Genomic DNA, 18,849 nt, shown 5'->3' with positions numbered 1-18,849 from the left:
ATTAACTTTATATATATATATATATATATATATATATATATAAAGAAGGTATATCCTAATATAGATAATTATCATTTAAAAAGCATATAACAGTAGTTGCACCCACCACACATGCATAAAGCTATTTTTTTTTAATATTTAGTTATTTAATAATCATTTATAATTTCATATGGGAAGTATGAATGAAACAAAGAATTTTCATTTTTTCAGTTCAATTACCGAAATACCCCAGAAGATTACAGAATACCCAAAACTAAAGACTTCCGACGACTCTTTTGGCGTGTCCGAACAAATTCTGAATCCCTAAATTTTCTCCTTCTGCCACGGGCACATCCACGATGATGCTTTCCTCCAAACCACCGCGCCGGAAAATTGTTCCGGCAAACGGCGACGAGTCCGCAGATAAACTGGACCAGCTTCTCTTGTCCTCCGCCATCTGCAACAACGAGGACATAGGCCCGTTCATCCGGAAGGCCTTCGCCTCCGGCAAGCCGGAGATGCTCCACCACCACCTCCGTCACTTTGCCCGCTCGAAGGAGTCCGAGATTGAGGAAGTGTGCAAGGCTCACTACCAGGATTTCATCCTCGCCGTCGACGATCTACGATCCCTCCTCTCAGACGTTGATTCGCTGAAGTCCTCCCTCTCCGACTCCAACTCGCGGCTCCAGTCCGTTGCGCGCCCGCTCCTGTCGTCGCTCGACGCCTTCGTCGAGACGCGGAACGTCTCGAAGAACGTGAACCTTGCCATCGACTCCATCCGCGCGTGCGTCAAGCTGATGGAGGTTTGCACGCGCGCCAATCGCCACCTCGCGGACGACAACTTCTACATGGCTCTTAAGTGCATGGACACGATCGAGCGGGAGTATTTGGACCAAACGGCGTCGTCCACGCTGAAGCGGATGCTGGAGAAGAAGATTCCAGATATTCGGCTGTACATCGAGAGGAAGGTGAACAAGGAGTTCGGGGACTGGTTGGTTGAGATCCGAGTCGTGAGTCGCAATTTAGGTCAATTGGCGATAGGTCAAGCCTCGTCAGCGAGGCAGAGAGAAGAGGATCTAAGAATTAAGCAGCGGCAAGCGGAGGAACAGAGTAGACTCAGCGTGAGGGACTGTATTTACGCTTTGGAAGAAGAGGATGAAGACGGAATCATCGCTGGCGGGATCGGTGAAGACGGTGGTGGAGTCGCGGGGTTTGATTTGACTTCGTTGTACAGGGCATACCATATTCATCAGACTTTAGGGTTAGAGGATCGGTTTAAGCAGTATTATTTTGAGAACCGGAAGCTTCAGTTGACTTCGGACTTTCAGGTCTCGTCCATGACTCCTTTTCTGGAATCGCATCAAACGTTCTTTGCGCAGATTGCAGGGTTCTTTGTGGTGGAGGATCGCGTGTTGAGAACCGGAGGCGGGTTGATTTCAAAATTGGAGGTTGAGAATCTGTGGGAGATTGCTGTTAGTAAGATGTGTTCAGTACTGGAGGATCAGTTCTCCAGAATGCAAACTGCTAATCATCTTTTGCTTATTAAGGATTATGTGAGTCTGTTAGGAGTAACCCTGCGGAGATATGGGTACCCCATTGATGCGTTACTTGATGTTTTGAGCAAACACAGGGATAAGTACCACGAGCTGCTTTTGTCTGATTGTAGGAAGCAGATTGCGGAGGCGGTTGCGGCTGATAAATTTGAGCAGATGTTGATGAAAAAAGAGTATGAGTATTCCATGAATGTGCTTTCTTTCCAGATACAGACTACGGATATCATACCAGCTTTTCCCTATGTTGCCCCTTTTTCCACCACTGTGCCAGATTGTTGTCGGATTGTACGGTCATTCATTGAGGATTCTGTGAGTTTCATGTCTTATGGCGGGCAGCTTGAGTTCTATGAAGTTGTTAAGAAATATTTAGACAGACTTTTGATTGAGGTTTTGGATGAAGCTTTAGTGAAGCTTATCAATACCTCGATTAGTGGTGTCTCCCAGGCAATGCAAATGGCAGCGAATATGGCTGTCTTGGAGCGTGCTTGTGATTTTTTCTTCCGCCATGCTGCACAGCTTTCGGGTGTTCCCTTGAGAATGGTGGAGAGAAGCAGAAGGCAGTTTCCCCTAAGAAAAGCTCGTGATGCCGCAGAAGAGATGCTCTCCGGGCTACTCAAAACCAAAGTTGATGGATTTATGACCTTGATCGAGAATGTAAATTGGATGTGTGATGAGGCACCTCCGAGTGGAAATGAATATATAAATGAGGTTATAATTTATTTGGAAATTTTGGTTTCAACTGCTCAACAGATATTGCCATCTCAAGTCCTGAAGAGAGTATTGCAGGAAGTTTTTGCTCACATATCCGAGAAGATAGTTGGGACTTTAATCAGTGATTCTGTTAAAAGGTTTAATGTCAATGCTATTAATGGAATTGAAGTAGACATTCGGCTCTTAGAATCATTTGCTGATAATCAGGCCTCTCTTTTCTCCGATGGGGATGTTGATGTTTTGAAAGCATCACTTGCCAGTTCAAAGCAACTGATTAATTTGCTATTGAGTAATCATCCGGAGAACTTCTTGAATCCGGTGATAAGGGAGAGGAGTTACAACACTTTGGACCACAAGAAAGTGGTGATTGTTTCAGAAAAGTTGAGGGATCCTTCAGAACGGCTCTTTGGAACCTTTGGTAGTCGTGGGGCCAGGCAGAATCCGAAAAGGAAATCATTGGATACGTTGATAAAAAGACTTAGGGATGTTAGCTGATTAAGCTTATAGCTGTACGTAAGGTACTTTTACTTGTTGTCTCTAGTCCATTTTGACTATGAATTATTTAACAGTGAGTTGTTGATAAATTATTTGGTTTAAGGTCAGGCTATCACTGTCTTGTCTTCCAAATGCATTTTAAGATTTTTCCAAATATTTGTTTGAAATGTATGATTGCTATTTTCTTTTTTTTTTTGGATTTCATTTAAATATTTTCATGTCATTTTATAGTATCTGTTTTGAATTGTATCCCTCATGTCTGGTAAACTGTCTTTAATGTTGTAACATGATCTTTATTTTCCTGAGTAGCTGCTGCTCTTCTTTCAACTTTCATTGATTTAGGTCTAGACGAATGGAACAATTGTTAATTTAGCTCAGATTTATTGAAACATCATAATCATTGCTTTGGCATTCGCTTCTCTGTTCATCGGCCTTAGCCTTGTATCGTACCACAAAATGTTGTTAAGTAACCCTAGTAGTGCCACCAAACACCACCATAACACTGTAACATGGCATTTTTCTTCCCCTCCGCCAATGGCAATTTGTGAAGGGATGCTTGTTATGGTGGCGCCATAGACCACAATGGCTTGCTTAACCTATAGCTTTTTCAACTTTGGCCAATGATAGATTAGTGTTGAGATTATTGAAGTGGCATTGATCCACACATAGAACTTTCTAAAGCATGATTAATAGCCTTCGCCCTTAGGTTTGAAGTTGAAACGAGGTTACTTTTCCAATCCTGTTGTCACGATTGTAGATTTTACTAAGGCTCGTATGCGGGTCTATAAAAGACACCGATTTTGGAAAGAAACAAGAAGCTCTTGATCTGTTGAAAAAGTAAATCCCAAGCCAATTAAAACAATTTAATTGAGGTTGCGAAGTGATGCAAAGCAAACAGTATTTGTTTGCATATTATTTTTAATTAATCCATTGCATATAGTAATATTGTATTGAATATTAGCTGCACAAGACACAATTGAATATACAGGACGCCAAATTGCCTGCTGAGCTATATTGAAGTATGCGGTTTACCGAATTGCACGGTGCCCTTAAACACAATGAATGAACCATGATATTTCTCGTAAAGATTGCAGCACCTTGACTTGACACTCTTGTAGCCAAATTTGAAACATACACTAAGTGCACACTAGGGGCGGCTGTTTCTACGTTTTCTCTGCTCTCTTGTTTTTGTTTGTCTGTGTTGTGATCAAGATTATATTTAAAAGTGTCATTTCTACTGATTTTAATTTATCATCTGTGTTCTCATTATCTGTTCAACTGCTATCTTGTTGTAATGCTGAGTTCTTTATAACAACATTAAAAATGGCAGATTTCATATAAATGTCTATAGTTAAGATAAAATTAGGTATATAAAATCCAATGAGACAATATATTATATTAAATTGGCTAAAATAATGATTGTGTCAAAAGTAGACCCTGTTGAATAAACATTAAAATATGACTTGATATACTCAATTACTGGTTGTGCATACTTTTCTGTGGTTGGCATTTCAAAATTATAGAATAGTCTTTTCAGGAATGTTCTGTCTCCTAAATAGTCGTTAAAGTAAAATAATCATATAAATAATTCTTTATGTATTAGAAATCAGAATGAGAAATCCTTCAAATTAGTTCATCACCATAGTAACATACTAGCATAAGAATTGAGTTATTTGATATTTAATACGTAAGGAACTAATTATATAATGTTACTTTTTTAAGGATTATTGTGGAAAAAAGGAAATATTCGAGAGACCACGTTGGTAGTTTGTTCAAAATTATATCCAACGGCTAAGGCATTTCTTTATTGAGGAGACAATAATTAACTATATCTGATTCAATTAGACTCCACAATTCATTTATCACATTATAGGCCATTTATTTTACTGTTTTTAGGTCTACAATTATACATTACCCATCTATTTTTTTATAATTTAAGCAACTTCTCTCTTCAATAATTTTAATCTTTTTACAAAATTATTCGTTCAAGTGACTCCACATTTGTACATTTAATTATCTTTTTTTATCACCCCGTAACACTTGTTTCTACTTTTCTTAATCTTATAAATATAATTTATTATTAGAAGTTTGTATTGGTCTTATTGTTAGACTTAGTCATTAAGTTCCAAACCGCTCTTGAATGGTAATCTAAGATTCTGAATTTTGATTATAACAATATTGCAGAAAGAAAATATTTAGTCACTACAGACTGAAATAAGGTTTGTGCCAAAGTTAGTTTAAACAAAACGTTCAGACTATTTTTTTCAATATGTATTTAAAGTGCATTTGCATTTCGACACACCCTAAATGTCTTATTTTATTTTATTTATTTTTTCTGATAAAAAAAAATATTTGCATATGTTTATCTTATATATATGATGAAACAAATTAGCATATTAGTCATCCAAGTGAGATTTACACATTCATTGCATTCATAGTCTGAAACACAACATGAGCAAATTAGAGAAACATGAATGTTTAAAGAACAAATATGCATGATGAAGGAGGTCAAACATGTTCAAATATTGTTTTGCTAAAAAAATAGAAACCTATTTTTATCATAACGCATGTGTATCATTTTAACTATAATTAACTACTTAATATATACATAAGAAAAGGATACTTTCATTTTATCTAACAAAAAATAAGTTATAGACATGGGATCAAAATATCTCTTAAGGCTGCAAATGAGTTCAATATTCGCCCCCTTCGTGTGGCATATTCTATTCCATTTTAGCATACTGCCCGTGCTACCCGAGGTTTTCTGTGTGGTGAAATCACGTGCTTCGCGAGTTGCAGGCATTAATAATTTAATAGATTATTATTAACATTAGTATATACTGAATAGGTACAAAAACTTGCATATGAAAAAAGTGAAGCAAATCATTTCATTTGAAGTTGCTATAAACTAACTATATTTTTAAGTTGACGATTGGTTTATAAATTTGGTTTAGTATTTGTTCCTCCCATATCATAACACGACACTTCAATCCCCCATTTCCCACACGGTAAACTCGTGCTCCTTAAAAAAATGAACACAAGGTGTTCGATGATATTCCTTTGCATTCTGGCTTGTGCGTATGTGACCGTTTCAGAGGAATTATCAGCCTACGAAGTTCTTGAGAAATATGACCTTCCAGTGGGTCTTCTTCCGAAAGGTGTAACAGAGTACGAGCTAAACGAAAAAAATGGGCACTTCACTGCGTATCTGGAGAAAACGTGCTATTTCAGCGTACAATCGTATGAGCTAAAGTACAAGTCCACCATCAAGGGCGTGATCTCGAAGAGGAAGTTGTCGAAGCTGAAGGGTGTTAGCGTGAAAATTGAAGTGTTGTGGATCCCAATCTCGGAGGTCACTCGCGACGGTGATGACCTCAAATTCTCTGCCGGAGTTGCTTCTGCCGGTTTTAGCGCCGACAGCTTTTCGGAGAGCCCTCAGTGTGGATGTGGATTCCATTGCGACCATTTCAACCAAAACGGTGACGTTTCTTCTTCTCTTTAGATTTAATTGATAGGTCTCTTGCTTGCGGAATTGAGATCTGTTGTTGTGTTTGTTCTGTTCCTAATTATTATCGATCATCATCATGTTGTTTTTCTTTGCATAAATAATGATTATTTGTGATGTTTTGCGGGACACACTATATAGCAGTGTGTGTAAGACATTTCTAGAATAATTATTTTTCTGTGAATTTTTTTTTTCTAGGAGGTTTAAGATACTTCTCTTAAATGACATATTGATATCCATAGAACACTTATCAGTGAAGTGTTCAATTTTAAAAATATTTGTTGAAATTTTAAAAATTCTAGCACTGTTCTATCACAATTTTAAAATGGATAAATACAATAATTTCTTAAAAACTCCAATTTATTGGATAAATTTTTATTATGTTTATAAAAATAAGGAATAAATTCTTTTGAATCCGTCATAAAAATATCTTCATATGCTCCCAAAAAAATCTCAAACATACTTTTGCACATAAATATTTATTTTCAATTTATATAATTTAAAACTACATTTTAGAAATTATACTTATCTTCTTCTCCTATCCGTATCTGTGTTTTATTAGTGTACCTAACTCTTGTTTTATTAAATCTTTTCTAACTTTTTTTTATATTAAATATGATTAATTTTATGGTGATAAATTTTTTATAAAATAGAAACAAATTTATAGAAAGATGAAAGTGGACGAATATAGCATTTCTGATTACGTATTATATATTTTTGTCCACTATCTTTATTTCTTAAACTCTTTCTAGGTGTATGAGAGAAGGGTCCACAATTTTTCCATTTAGATATAGAAGATCCTTAATCATAACACCACATAAGAAAAACTTACACTTTGTTTTGACATGGAAAGAAAAACAGAAAATAGAACATACATGTTAAAAAAATGTAGAATTTTTGAATTTTTATGAGATTGTTTGGTTTGAAGAGGATTAAAAGAGAGAAAAAAATAATAAACAATTAAAAGGATTTTTCTTTTATTATTTTAAACGTGTATAAGAATACTTGCGGTGCATTTAGTTAACTAAAGTGAACATATAATCAACTATCGTATGCGGATAATTGATTAAATAGTTATTACAAGGTCTAATTCATTTTAATGAAGTTATTTAATCCATAATAGTCCAGATTATATTCAATTACATTGTTTTTTTAAAATTATATTTTGGTCTAATTTTTTAAAACATAAAATATCTGGTTGTGTTTTTTATGGTTTCTTTTAACCTCTCTCTTGGAACCGATAATGATGTCATTTATCACTCTCTCTTTTTCTTTTGACTTTTGTTTCATGTTGTTGTTTCAAAATGCATGATGTCCTCTTGAGACTGAAGGTTTCAAGTATGATGACATCGCAGTTGGTATTGAGGGTATAATTTTGGCACATTCCCTTTCATTCTCATTTTCTTTTTTTTTTAATCTTTCTCAAGGTTTTCTTGTATAGTTATATGCCTATTCCCATGTTCCTATAGATTAAATGTTTCTAAAATGTATCACTTATTTAAAAGGAATATATGATTTACTTATTTTTAAGATAAGCATATTAAAAAAATTAAAATACGCTAATTTTATTAAAAAGTATTTTAAACAAATAAAGAAAAACAAATACATCCCTTATTACTCATTTACTCAATTATTTCAATATAATTGATTAAATGTTTTTTCTACTTAACTTTTTTTATAATTACATTTAGAGTTAATATTCAATTTATTATCGTGATTATTAAAAAATCAATTTGATCCTAACATTTTGAAAATGTATTTAAGTATTTAAGTTGATATCTTCTCTTAACTTTTGATTAGTAGTGTTAAATGTTTGTGATGTGACACATATAAGTGCAAACATGTATTGTGATTTGTTGTATAGGTAAACCACATGCAGGTTTAGAATTTACCCAATTTTAAGGGTTGATTTTTTTTCCTACATTAGAGTCCCTCCTAATTGCCCCTTCAGCCCACAACCTCCCCCATGCACTTCTCTCCCCAACTTGCCTCCATGCTTCGCTCCCTCACCTCCATCGATAGTTTCTGCAACATCTCTGTCATCTCCCTCTCCCACCTCATCCTCTCCAACCTCATCATCAAAGTCTCCGCTTCCTATGTTTTCCTCTCTCACATCCACTCTCCCAACCTCACTTACATAGATCTTTCTTCCGTCAATCTCTCAGGAATACCATCCTCCATCACCATGTTGGACACCCTCCAAGATTTGATCATCTCTTCTAATTAACTCAAGGGTGAGATACCTTATTCCATTGGGGACCTCATTTCTCTGGAAAATCTCTCCTTGGATTCCAACTCCTTCTCAAGCTCTGTTCCTGACTCCTTGTCTGCCATAATCGGCCTGGTTCACTATGATAAGTTTGGAAGGTCGGTGTCTCCTCCACCGTCTAAGCGTTCTTCTACGGATGATAACAACACTGATGAAGATTATGATGATGGTGCCACTATTACTCACAAGAAGAAGCATCATCATAAACCCAACAATCTGGTTCTTGGTGTGTTCATTACGCTTTCTTCCATGTGTACAACAAATTAGAATCCAGGTTTACAGTTGTCTATACCACATCAGAAACACTTAATGTTGTTAGTCCAAAATTAACACAAAATACCAACTTAAATACATTTTAAAAATTGTTAAGATCAAATTGAGTTTTTTAATAACCATTATAGTAAATTGAATATTAATTTTTAATATTGATCATTAATATAAGAAATAAAAGGTAATTATAACTATATATAATGATCATAAATATAGGGAATAAAAGAAAATTACAAGTATATATAATTGTTTTAGTGGTTCATTACCCTCAAGCCATATAATCAATTATTATGTTTTTTTACGTGAAAAGTAAATATTTGACCAAATTATTGAATATGAATTGTTTAATTGATTATTAAAGTTGTATAATCAATCATATTTCACTTTTGGACTAAAGCATTCTATTGAAACATTTAATAAATATGGTAAGATTATTTGATGGTGCTAGCGTTCCAGATATCGTCTCTCAGTTTTGAATAGGTGGTGATTGAAATATTTCATTGTTTTTACATTTATAAACCTAACATGAAAACTTTTATTTAAAATAAAAAATTATCATTTTTTAATTAAATAATTATTATTTACATAATACTTGAGTGTTTTATTAAATGGGTTTGATTTCAAGATTCTATTATGGTTTGACAAAAGATTTAATTACATTTATAAGGTTGAAGAGTCACATGCTATAAAACCTTTCTTGATATATTTTTATCTAGTTTGTCAATAAAATTTAGGGATGGCAAAGCGGGTCAGCCCGCCCCGCATTGGCCCGCCCCGCGCTTGGCCCGCAAAAATGCGGGACGGGTTGGCCCGCCCCGCAAAGTTATTGCGGGCTAGAATTCCCAACCCGCCCCGCATAAGAGCTGGCCCGCAGGTTTGCGGGCCAGCCCGCGTTCTTTTTATTTTAAATTAAATATTTATTTTTTTACATTTTGTTATTAAAAAATTGTCAAATTAAACCTATATATTTGCTATTATCAAACCTAATTTTTTTTCCTTCCTTTTCAAATATAGTCAAACATCAAAACATTAAGATAAATATCAAATATCACTATTCTTCCACTTCCAAAACATTAAAAATACCTAATTCCAAAACATTAAACATAAACATTAATTCAAAAACATTAAACATAAACATTATTGACATTCTTCCATTTCAATAACATTGGATGCCACCTTAGTAGAACCTTCATCCATTTTTTCATAATTATAATATTCCCGTCATCTGCATATATTAAAACAATGACAATTAATTAATTAATTTTTCATAAAAATAATACAATAAAAATAAGATAACTTTTGGCTCAATTGATGGTTTGGTCATGAGTAACTTCTAAAATACCCTCTGCTTACTACTCCTTCTCTAACTGGTGTCTTGCTCCTTTATCGTGTTTGAAATTAATTTAATTGGCATGACCTAGTTTAGGTTGCCCTGTTGCTACTAAGTGTCAATATTTTTTTCTTGCGAGTTTGCGAGCCAGCCCGCCCCGCCCCGCAGCTGGCCCACGCGGGTTGCGGGCTAATGCGGGGCGGGCTAATGCGGGTTAGCGGGTTGAAAAGGTCATCCCGCCCCGCGTTTTTTACCTGCGGGCCGCGGGCCGGCCCGCACGGCCCGCCCCGCTTTGCCATCCCTAATAAAATTTATCTCATATTAGAATCTTTATACATTTATAGAGATCCAAGTGTAATCTTTGTATCGTAAGTGTGATTTTCTTGGAGTTTGGTATATATTCTTAAAAGGTACAAGGAAATGAGGAAAAACAAAACAAAACTATATATAAGATAAGGACATGCTCCAAGTAATTTTGATAAGGGGATAAATTTTTATCGATTTGTTAGTTTTTATAAAATATTTGTTTCAAAAGTCACCATTATAATCTCCCCTTGAATGAAGTTATGAAGAAAAATACCAGTTATAAATAATAAAAAGATGTGAAAATCAAAAGAGAAAAAACCAAATTATATGAATCAATTTATCAATTATTCAATCTTTTTCAAATCTCAACATAAAAACCACAGATCTCACATGGATCTACACATCTAGGATATTCAACAAAGAGAATAACAATTGACACCTTCCAAAAGACCTGTATTAAGTAAGTCCTACCAGAGACTAACATCTTATCCAAATATTACCATCGAATCCAACAAAAAGGATAAAGTATACGTAAGTTCAATACAATCAAAGTCGTGCATTTCATATGTCATGATGTGCATAAACTCTTCCATCAACTTCTCACCACCTAATATCTTAGTTTATGTGACTTAGATCATCAGTGAAGCTCAGGGATCTCTGTTACCACATAGACATCAATACTTAATACACAAACATCAGTCCATGTTCAGATAAATTGAAATTTGGGACCATGTCCCCTCCATGTTCAGATCTTCTATCCTAGAATACTATTAAAAATTAAAGTTAGTTTCTCTTACCTTAATTGTTTGCTTTCTAAGCAACCTGGATAAGTTTTAAAATACAAGGACCTAATGTAAGTTATCCAAATGGAATAAAAATTCAGTATATAATAGAATAAGTTGAAAAGATTAATTTTTTAAATGACTCCAATAAAATATCTTTAGAATAAAAATGAACTTACTCTAATTGAAAATTTGATTGAGTTAAAATATACCGAATTTTCAACTACACTATGACGTACGTGATAAGATTTTTAAATAAACGAAGTATGGAAGAAAAGATGAAAAAAAGAGAGAAAAAAAATAGAAAGAGAAAGTGAGTTAGGAAAAAGAAAAAAAAAATGAACATTGGGGACGCTATTTCCTTTTGTTTTCTATGGTTGTTACACCGATACTTTGATACCTATAAATTTTTCCAAAAATATAAATTACATTCCATTTACATCTAAAAATATTATTATTTTACTATCATAATTTTTTATTACAAAAGTAATTGTAGGGCAGATATATTGTTTGAACAGTGGTGTGAAAAGAGTATTGTCCTTGTTTCAGTGGTCAGCAATTATGATGAAGGTATAGTGAATCTCATTCTGAACTCTCTTGTCCACTATCTTGTGCAAACCACATGCTCCATAAGGTGTTCAAATGAAAAATGTTTTAGCTTTTACGTGAAAAGAAAAATGAATGGTTGGTGTCAACTTCTTCCTCATTCATTTCCATTTCTCCAAGTTAGATGGATCTGTAATAACATACCAATGCCAAATTGTCTGCCATTTTAATGAAACATTAGATACGCATACAATATTTTTATTGCTAGTACCCATCAACATCGGAATATACATAAAATAAAGTTAGAACGTTTAAGCATAAGCACACGATGCTTGGATTCAAATCATCTCTATTCTCACAACCAACCAAGTAAAAACATATATATGATCATAGATTCAATAATTTCATTGATAAATATATCACTATGCTTTTAGAATTTTTTTTGTAAATGTGTAGTTTATCTATCTATGTTTATTAACATATGAATTTTTATCTAATTTTTCTATAAATATATATATATATATATATTTTAATAATATTTTTTTATGTGATAATATATGATTGTTGTTATATCTAATATAAATTTTTTTATAAAAAATATATTTTATAATACATAAATAAATATAAATTTTATTTTTAAATTAATATTATAAAATTAATTTAAAATTTATTAAATTGCTATTGAATAACTTATAAATATATAACCTTTCCATAAATTTAAATAAGGAATGTATGTGTAATATATAAATAAATACAAAAAAATTAATCTTATAAAAAAATAAGTAGAATTCTTTAATACATATACATATGCATTATTATACATATACATTTGCATTATTGGATCCATGCCAACATAAAGAAAAAAGCAAAATTACTGATCACTAGTAATTAACTTCTGACACATATCATGATGATGTTAGTTTGATACATTCTTGGTTTAATACATTATCATATTGTAGTTTATTTTCATTCTTATTTGGAGTTAGTAGAAGTTGAGACATTGGTGATGTAGTTTTGGGGAACAAGTGCAGCTTTCTCCACATGCAATGAATGAATGCATGAGTTTGAAAGTGGAATCCATTAAACTATTGCACATGGATTTGTTTCATGTTTGGCTGCTTCAGGTAAAGAAAACTACATCACCCTGCCCCTCATGGCCCTGCAATTTTTCTGTCACTCACACTGCCATATGCATATAACTCTTCTGAATTCAAAAATGAATTCTATTTCTTTCATTGATTTGTGCTATCGTCCAAGCCAGAATCTACAACAAATTGAAAACGACCCTTTTCTCTTCATCTAAAACTTACTTGTCATACACGCTTCCCATTTGCCTTTGAACTCCTCTTCATTTCTCACTTTACCTCTTTATCATTAAAACCATCACATGTTATATCATGTTTCTGTCAAATCAATTGCTTCAATCATGTCATGATAGCGTGTTTTATATTACAAATAAATGAAACAAAACAAAGCAATATGATGTTACATTAATTGTGAAACGGAATACCATGTTTGTGATATATGTTTCACAGAACCCGTTTCAATTTGTCCACTGACATGTATATAAAAATTACCCAGTCAATGCCTAGTTTAACTTTTGAAATTATATTTTGTTTACTGATTCCTATAAAAAAACTTAAAATGTCACTGATTTTTTAGAATCTTGTATTAGTCCCGAATTCTGTTTATTTTAGCTAATTAATTTTGGGCTGAGCTTTTCTCGCCAAGTTCGTTCAGAACAAAAATGAAATCTTCAAAATAAAAGTCATGAATTTATTTAACTTTTAAAACTTTATGTATTATTACAGCATCAAAGTGTGACTAAAAAGTTACAAAAATTACTCGGTAAGATTAAATATGAAAGCAAGTGAAACATTAAAATATAACTTGATACCTCTCATCAAAACACTTCTTTACAAAAGATTTGTTCAATTATTTTGTTTTATTTGAAGGGGAGAAACGAAGAAAGTTTGCTATCAGTAACACCATGTTTGATTTGTTATAACTTTAATTGAATACAAAAGTAATACTTTTAGTGAAACGCTGAAGAAGAAATTCATCACACTGAAAACAATTTAAAAAATGTAAAACTTTATATAACCAATAGATCAGAATACATCACTAGTTCTCGTTCTATTCCAAAACTAAAGCAAATTCATCATATGCAACGAAAAAAAAGAAAGAAAAAGACACATAAGCGAATCAAGGTCTTCTCTTCGCAAAGAGAGAACAGAGCATATCAGCATCATCAATATTCCAAACCTAGTAAGATTAATTGACCACTCAAGGTTCCGTTAAGCCATCAAACGCTGATTAATCTAGACAGTTTAAATCTTTAATCCCAATTTTTTATTAATTAGTTAATTAATTATTTGGTTGAGATGAGTTGTGGAAACTTTTGGCCAAAAGTGTGGCGCGCAATTCAGCGACATCAACCTCGTTAATGTTCTCTGGTTTGTAGTAGCCAGAGACAGGATCTGGAACCCAGGAAACCTTGTACGGAGACACGCCTTTGTCTTCCCCTGACGTTGGTGCAATCTTATTGCTTAAGGAAACCACTCCTCCCTTTGCTGGGTTCTGTGATGCCACAGCGTACCCACGTCTGTTTCAAAACCATACACTAACTCACTACCCAACAATTCCAAATAATAATGATCGTAAAAGCAAAGATGAGATTAAAGATTGGGAAAGAATTAGGTTATACCTAGTGAGAGAGTTGGAGAATCCATGGAGGAAGAAAGAAGAGAAAGTTTTGGCGCTGGTGAAAGAAGGAGCCATTGGTGATTGAAACAGAGTATCAGCGATGAGTTCTTCTCTGAGTTTGTAATTTGAGTTGTGAAGAAGAAGCAGGGGTGGTGGGTCATTATATAAGGCAGAGAGTGTGGGCCAGTCAAGAAATTTCAATCACAAATGAAAATAATAATTCATATTCGCATAATCAAGTCTAAGGAAAGGTCCCACATCGAATACACATTCAAACTAAGATGGTTGTTAGAAAACGCTTTCCAAAGATTTGACAAGTGGAGGAATCAATGCTATTATTGTAAATTTTATTTTTGTTAAGCTCTTCAAAATTCAACCATTTTTTTTATCACATTTAATATTTATTTAATATTAAATGTAATTATTTAATATTTATTTAATAGATTGAGGAGTTAAGGTAACCAATTTCTGGAAAATAACTTGATAATATTCGAATGAAGACGTAGTTAAAAATATTATGTGAAATTTTTCAAAATTTTATTCTTAAATAAATTTAAAATTTTAAGTAATTAAGTTGCTTTATTGAAAATTCATAAAAACCAATTTTTAAAATTCCATATCCAAATATCATATTTAATAACAATAAATTTCAAATTTATATTTGAAATAAATTACTTTCCAAATTTGTTTTCATCGGAACACAGTATAAGCATAAATGTTGCCACTACAATTTTTGTTTATATATACAATAATACATGTTAAATTGAAAACTGCGCAGTGAAATAATTGTTTATTAAATTTAATACCTCACATTTATTGTATGTTAGTATTTCATTACATTTTCAACAAAATTACATTAATTTATTTTCTAAAAAGTAATATTAATTATGTGTTTGTTAAACACGTCTTAAAATATCACTTGTACCTTCAGCATTGGGAAAGATAAATATTTTTGTAATCTTTTAAAGTATAAAGATTTTAACTGAAGACAATAAGTGATGTTTTTTTTCACTTAAATTCAAATTACGTATCATCACTTCTAGTATTTTACACCATAAGACATGGTGATATTTTTCAACAATTAAAAGAAGTTAACAAAGAATATAAAATAATTTTTCCAACGTTTAGAACAGGAATTATAAAAACCGGGTTTAAACATGTTGTCATAAAATAAAATAAGTGAGTTTTATTTTAGTTTTACGTACAAATTATTTCTTCAACTTTAGTCCTTTCGAAATTGAAGATTATTATTTCTGATCTTCTGTAGCATGTATCATTATTTAAACGATATTAAATAAAAGGTAAAATAGTATATTAGTGTTGTGATATAATGTATGATATCTAAATAGATCTTTTAGAATTTATAACATAAATGTTATTTATCTATATTAACATTAAATTTAGGAATTAAAAATAATAAAATCTAAGAAATAAAATAGAAATCCACATATTTTTATATAAAGTACAAATAATTATTTTAATTTTTATATAAAAAAATGTAAAGACTGAAATCAAAAGCTGTTAACTTTACATAAATTAAAAATATATTCAAGTTAAAAAAATTATGTGACAAAGGAATATAATTTTATAAGAACTTTTTTCTGGATGACGTTCTAATTAATCTAAGGGAAAAAAGTTCAACTGTCATTTTGAAAAATGAGTAAGGATTTAACGGAATAAAAGTCTCCCTATTTATAGGGATACAAGTATGTTTATAGTAACGGATTAATTAGAATAAAGGGGCACGTGTCTTACGTTGAAGTAAGTTATCTATTTCTATTTCACAAAAATAAAGAAAGAAAATCTAACAAAAATAATAACAATCTTCGTGATCTCCAAAACTAGCGATAATTGAATACGATGATTAATCTCTAATAATATTATCACAATAAACTTGATATCAAATATCAGAATAATATTGACTATGATTACAAAATTTCTAAAAGTAGGGAAAACATATGATGGATGTGAAAATTGAGGTGAAAAAAAAGAAAATATACAATATTTTGTGACTAAGAAGATGGGTTCTTGAATTTTCGGGGTAGAAGCTTAGCACGCAATTCAGCAGGGTCAATCTCATTGATATTACTGGGTTTGTAGTAGCCAGTAACAGAATCTGGCATCCACCAATTGCAAACTTTCTCATCACACACCTTCTTTTCCTCTGATTTTCCTCCCATTTCCCTCTTTATCAAATCTACTCCTTTTGAAGCCGCACCATAACCACGTCTGTTTCATCAAAATCAAAGTTAGATCAAATCTAAAAATGGATCATTGTTTCAAACTATAACCTTCATTCCAACAAAAACTCTAATTTTTTCGAAACCTAAGAAAAAAAAACGAATGAAATGATACGAAACACAAGTAGAGTACCTAATGGTGAGGCAGTGGGAAAAATGGAGCATGGCAAAAGAAGAGAAAGGTTTAATAGTGGTGAAAGATGAAGCCATGGATTGTGATTGAAAATAGTCAGTGGAAATCAACTCTTCAATGTGAATGCAAATCTCGCACACTCTATCGCAACAGAGGAACAAATCTTTATAAGCTCTATCTGAGTTCTGTAGCAAGGTGAAGAGGAGGAGTGGGTCTTATATAGTGCACAAAATAAATCTTTCATGAAAATCAAATTAAATCTATCAACTGATAATCTTTTGATTGATGGATTCGATTCATTTATAAAAGTATTATATCCAAATAAATATTTTCATCTATCTTTATTTGATTGGATGAAAATCCAATCAAGATTATATCTGTTAACAACTTTTATAAAAAGATTGTGTTTTATTTCTTTAAATTTAAAGAAAGACTTAATTATAACAAATTAGTTTGATAACCTATTGAATATATATTAGAAATATTTTGTATATTCTAAAATTTGTACCATTCAAGTTATATTGATTAGATGATTGATATCATCATTTAGATATAAACTTAATATAGAATAATAAACAATTATTGTTACCTTGTACTTTATTATTCTCCATCTCTTAATTATAAAAAATAATTAACGAAATGTTAATAAATATAATGGTTATTTTTTAAATTTGTTGTGATATTATTTTTATGATAGAAGATAAAATAGGAACCGGTCAATGAATAAACTCATGATAAAAAAAAATCTACTAAACTATACTATGTTTTTTCAAACTAATTAACAGACTTATCTATAATATTATATCTATAAAGGTAATATTCGTTTTTGTTAATGATAATATATAAATAATTTATTTAAATTTAATATTTATACTTTTCAAAATTTATAATCTTATCGCTAATAGTAGTTGATTTAACGTCAATGAATAAAAATATCATTTAAACTAACTAATATGGTAAACAAATTAGATTATTAAATCATTTTTTATTTATAATTCAGTTAGGTAATGTATTTAATTTTTTCTATCAAATTAAAGTAATTACATATATATTTTTATTTTTAATATATCATGAATAATTACTTTTATATTATTTTATTGAAACAATAATTAATTTCTTCAATATTATTATTTAAAGAAAACAATTACATATAATATTTATCTTATAATTATATGTATTTCTTATTTTCCTTCAAGAATGATGAGTAGCCATATATAGTCAATATATTATGGACATGATATTATATTAGTTTTTAATATAAAAAAGTAAAAAAAAGTAACGTCTTTTGTATTATATGTAGTTTTAAATATTTTAATCAATAAATCTAAAATATAAAGTATATTTAATTATTTTTGTGTTTGAAGATAAAATTGCTCTTTGTGATATATTAGAAATTAACCATATTATACTATTTCTAAATGATAATATCAAAATTAATATACAAAAAATAAGTTATAAGTATTTTAATAAATTATTATTTTTTATAAAAATATAATAACAGTTTATGAAAATTGTAAAAGTAATAATGATGGTGCTAATGATATTAAACATATGAAAAAGTTATGTTGAGATTGTTAGTAATTTTTTTCACAATAAATAATCTTATACCAAATCCATAATTACTTAAAAATAACAATATATTTTTAAATAGTAATTAATATACAACTTTATGTTCGTCAAATATTTTTTAACGAAAATTTATCTCTGGTAAAGTTAAATACTATTTTACTTAAATCATAATATATATAACTGCATAAAATTATAAATTTAATATTTTTTCAAATTATGCAATATTATATGAAAGTATGTATAATTATATTATATTTTAAAATATTATTTAATGAGCTAATTTATCACAAATCATGCCAAGAGAGGGAGGAATTATAATTTAATTTTTTTTATCATTATTTAATAAAAATAATTTATTGTTGGTAGTAAAGAAAGAGGATGAATTTAATTTTAAAATATAAAAAATAAGTTAAAACTCCCCTGTTATCACACGTGTTTCCTTATATGACCAATCT

The 18,849-nt window shown here is 31.1% G+C and overlaps 4 protein-coding genes across 4 annotated transcripts; 2 read left to right on the top strand and 2 right to left on the bottom strand.

Annotated features, from left to right (window-relative positions):
• Nucleotides 1-139: 139 nt before the first annotated feature.
• On the top strand, nt 140-6,427 carry LOC137814750 (exocyst complex component SEC15B). The gene has a single exon (XM_068617641.1). The coding sequence runs from the start codon at nt 339-341 to the stop codon at nt 2,736-2,738; it is 2,400 nt and encodes a 799-aa protein (XP_068473742.1). The 5' UTR covers nt 140-338; the 3' UTR covers nt 2,739-6,427.
• On the top strand, nt 5,770-6,427 carry LOC137814751 (uncharacterized protein At5g01610-like). The gene has a single exon (XM_068617642.1). The coding sequence runs from the start codon at nt 5,770-5,772 to the stop codon at nt 6,238-6,240; it is 471 nt and encodes a 156-aa protein (XP_068473743.1). The 3' UTR covers nt 6,241-6,427.
• Nucleotides 6,428-14,113: 7,686 nt separating this feature from the next.
• Nucleotides 14,114-14,527, bottom strand: LOC137816091 (indole-3-acetic acid-induced protein ARG2-like). Its single transcript, XM_068619186.1, has 2 exons — nt 14,454-14,527; nt 14,114-14,351 (listed from the first exon to the last, which is right to left on the bottom strand). The coding sequence occupies exons 1-2, from the start codon at nt 14,525-14,527 to the stop codon at nt 14,114-14,116; spliced, it is 312 nt and encodes a 103-aa protein (XP_068475287.1).
• Nucleotides 14,528-16,464: 1,937 nt separating this feature from the next.
• On the bottom strand, nt 16,465-16,902 carry LOC137816090 (indole-3-acetic acid-induced protein ARG2-like). The gene is made up of 2 exons (XM_068619185.1): nt 16,826-16,902; nt 16,465-16,681 (listed from the first exon to the last, which is right to left on the bottom strand). Exons 1-2 carry the CDS (start codon nt 16,900-16,902, stop codon nt 16,465-16,467), a joined length of 294 nt encoding a protein of 97 aa, XP_068475286.1.
• Nucleotides 16,903-18,849: the final 1,947 nt, after the last annotated feature.

This window comes from Phaseolus vulgaris, chromosome 1, assembly GCF_000499845.2.
Source record: "Phaseolus vulgaris cultivar G19833 chromosome 1, P. vulgaris v2.0, whole genome shotgun sequence".
Taxonomy (NCBI): Eukaryota; Viridiplantae; Streptophyta; class Magnoliopsida; order Fabales; family Fabaceae; genus Phaseolus; species Phaseolus vulgaris.
This window is presented reverse-complemented; position numbering and strand designations above follow the sequence as displayed.

Bases quoted from the DNA above. Each gene is read 5' to 3' on its own strand.
- LOC137814750 (XM_068617641.1), top strand. From the start codon at position 339: ATGATGCTTTCCTCCAAACCACCGCGCCGGAAAATTGTTCCGGCAAAC.
- LOC137814751 (XM_068617642.1), top strand. From the start codon at position 5,770: ATGAACACAAGGTGTTCGATGATATTCCTTTGCATTCTGGCTTGTGCG.
- LOC137816091 (XM_068619186.1), bottom strand. From the start codon at position 14,527: ATGGCTCCTTCTTTCACCAGCGCCAAAACTTTCTCTTCTTTCTTCCTC. The intron at 14,352-14,453 runs GTATAACCTAAT...GTTTTGAAACAG, and splicing joins TTCTCCAACTCTCTCACTAG to ACGTGGGTACGCTGTGGCAT.
- LOC137816090 (XM_068619185.1), bottom strand. From the start codon at position 16,902: ATGGCTTCATCTTTCACCACTATTAAACCTTTCTCTTCTTTTGCCATG. The intron at 16,682-16,825 runs GTACTCTACTTG...TTGATGAAACAG, and splicing joins TCCCACTGCCTCACCATTAG to ACGTGGTTATGGTGCGGCTT.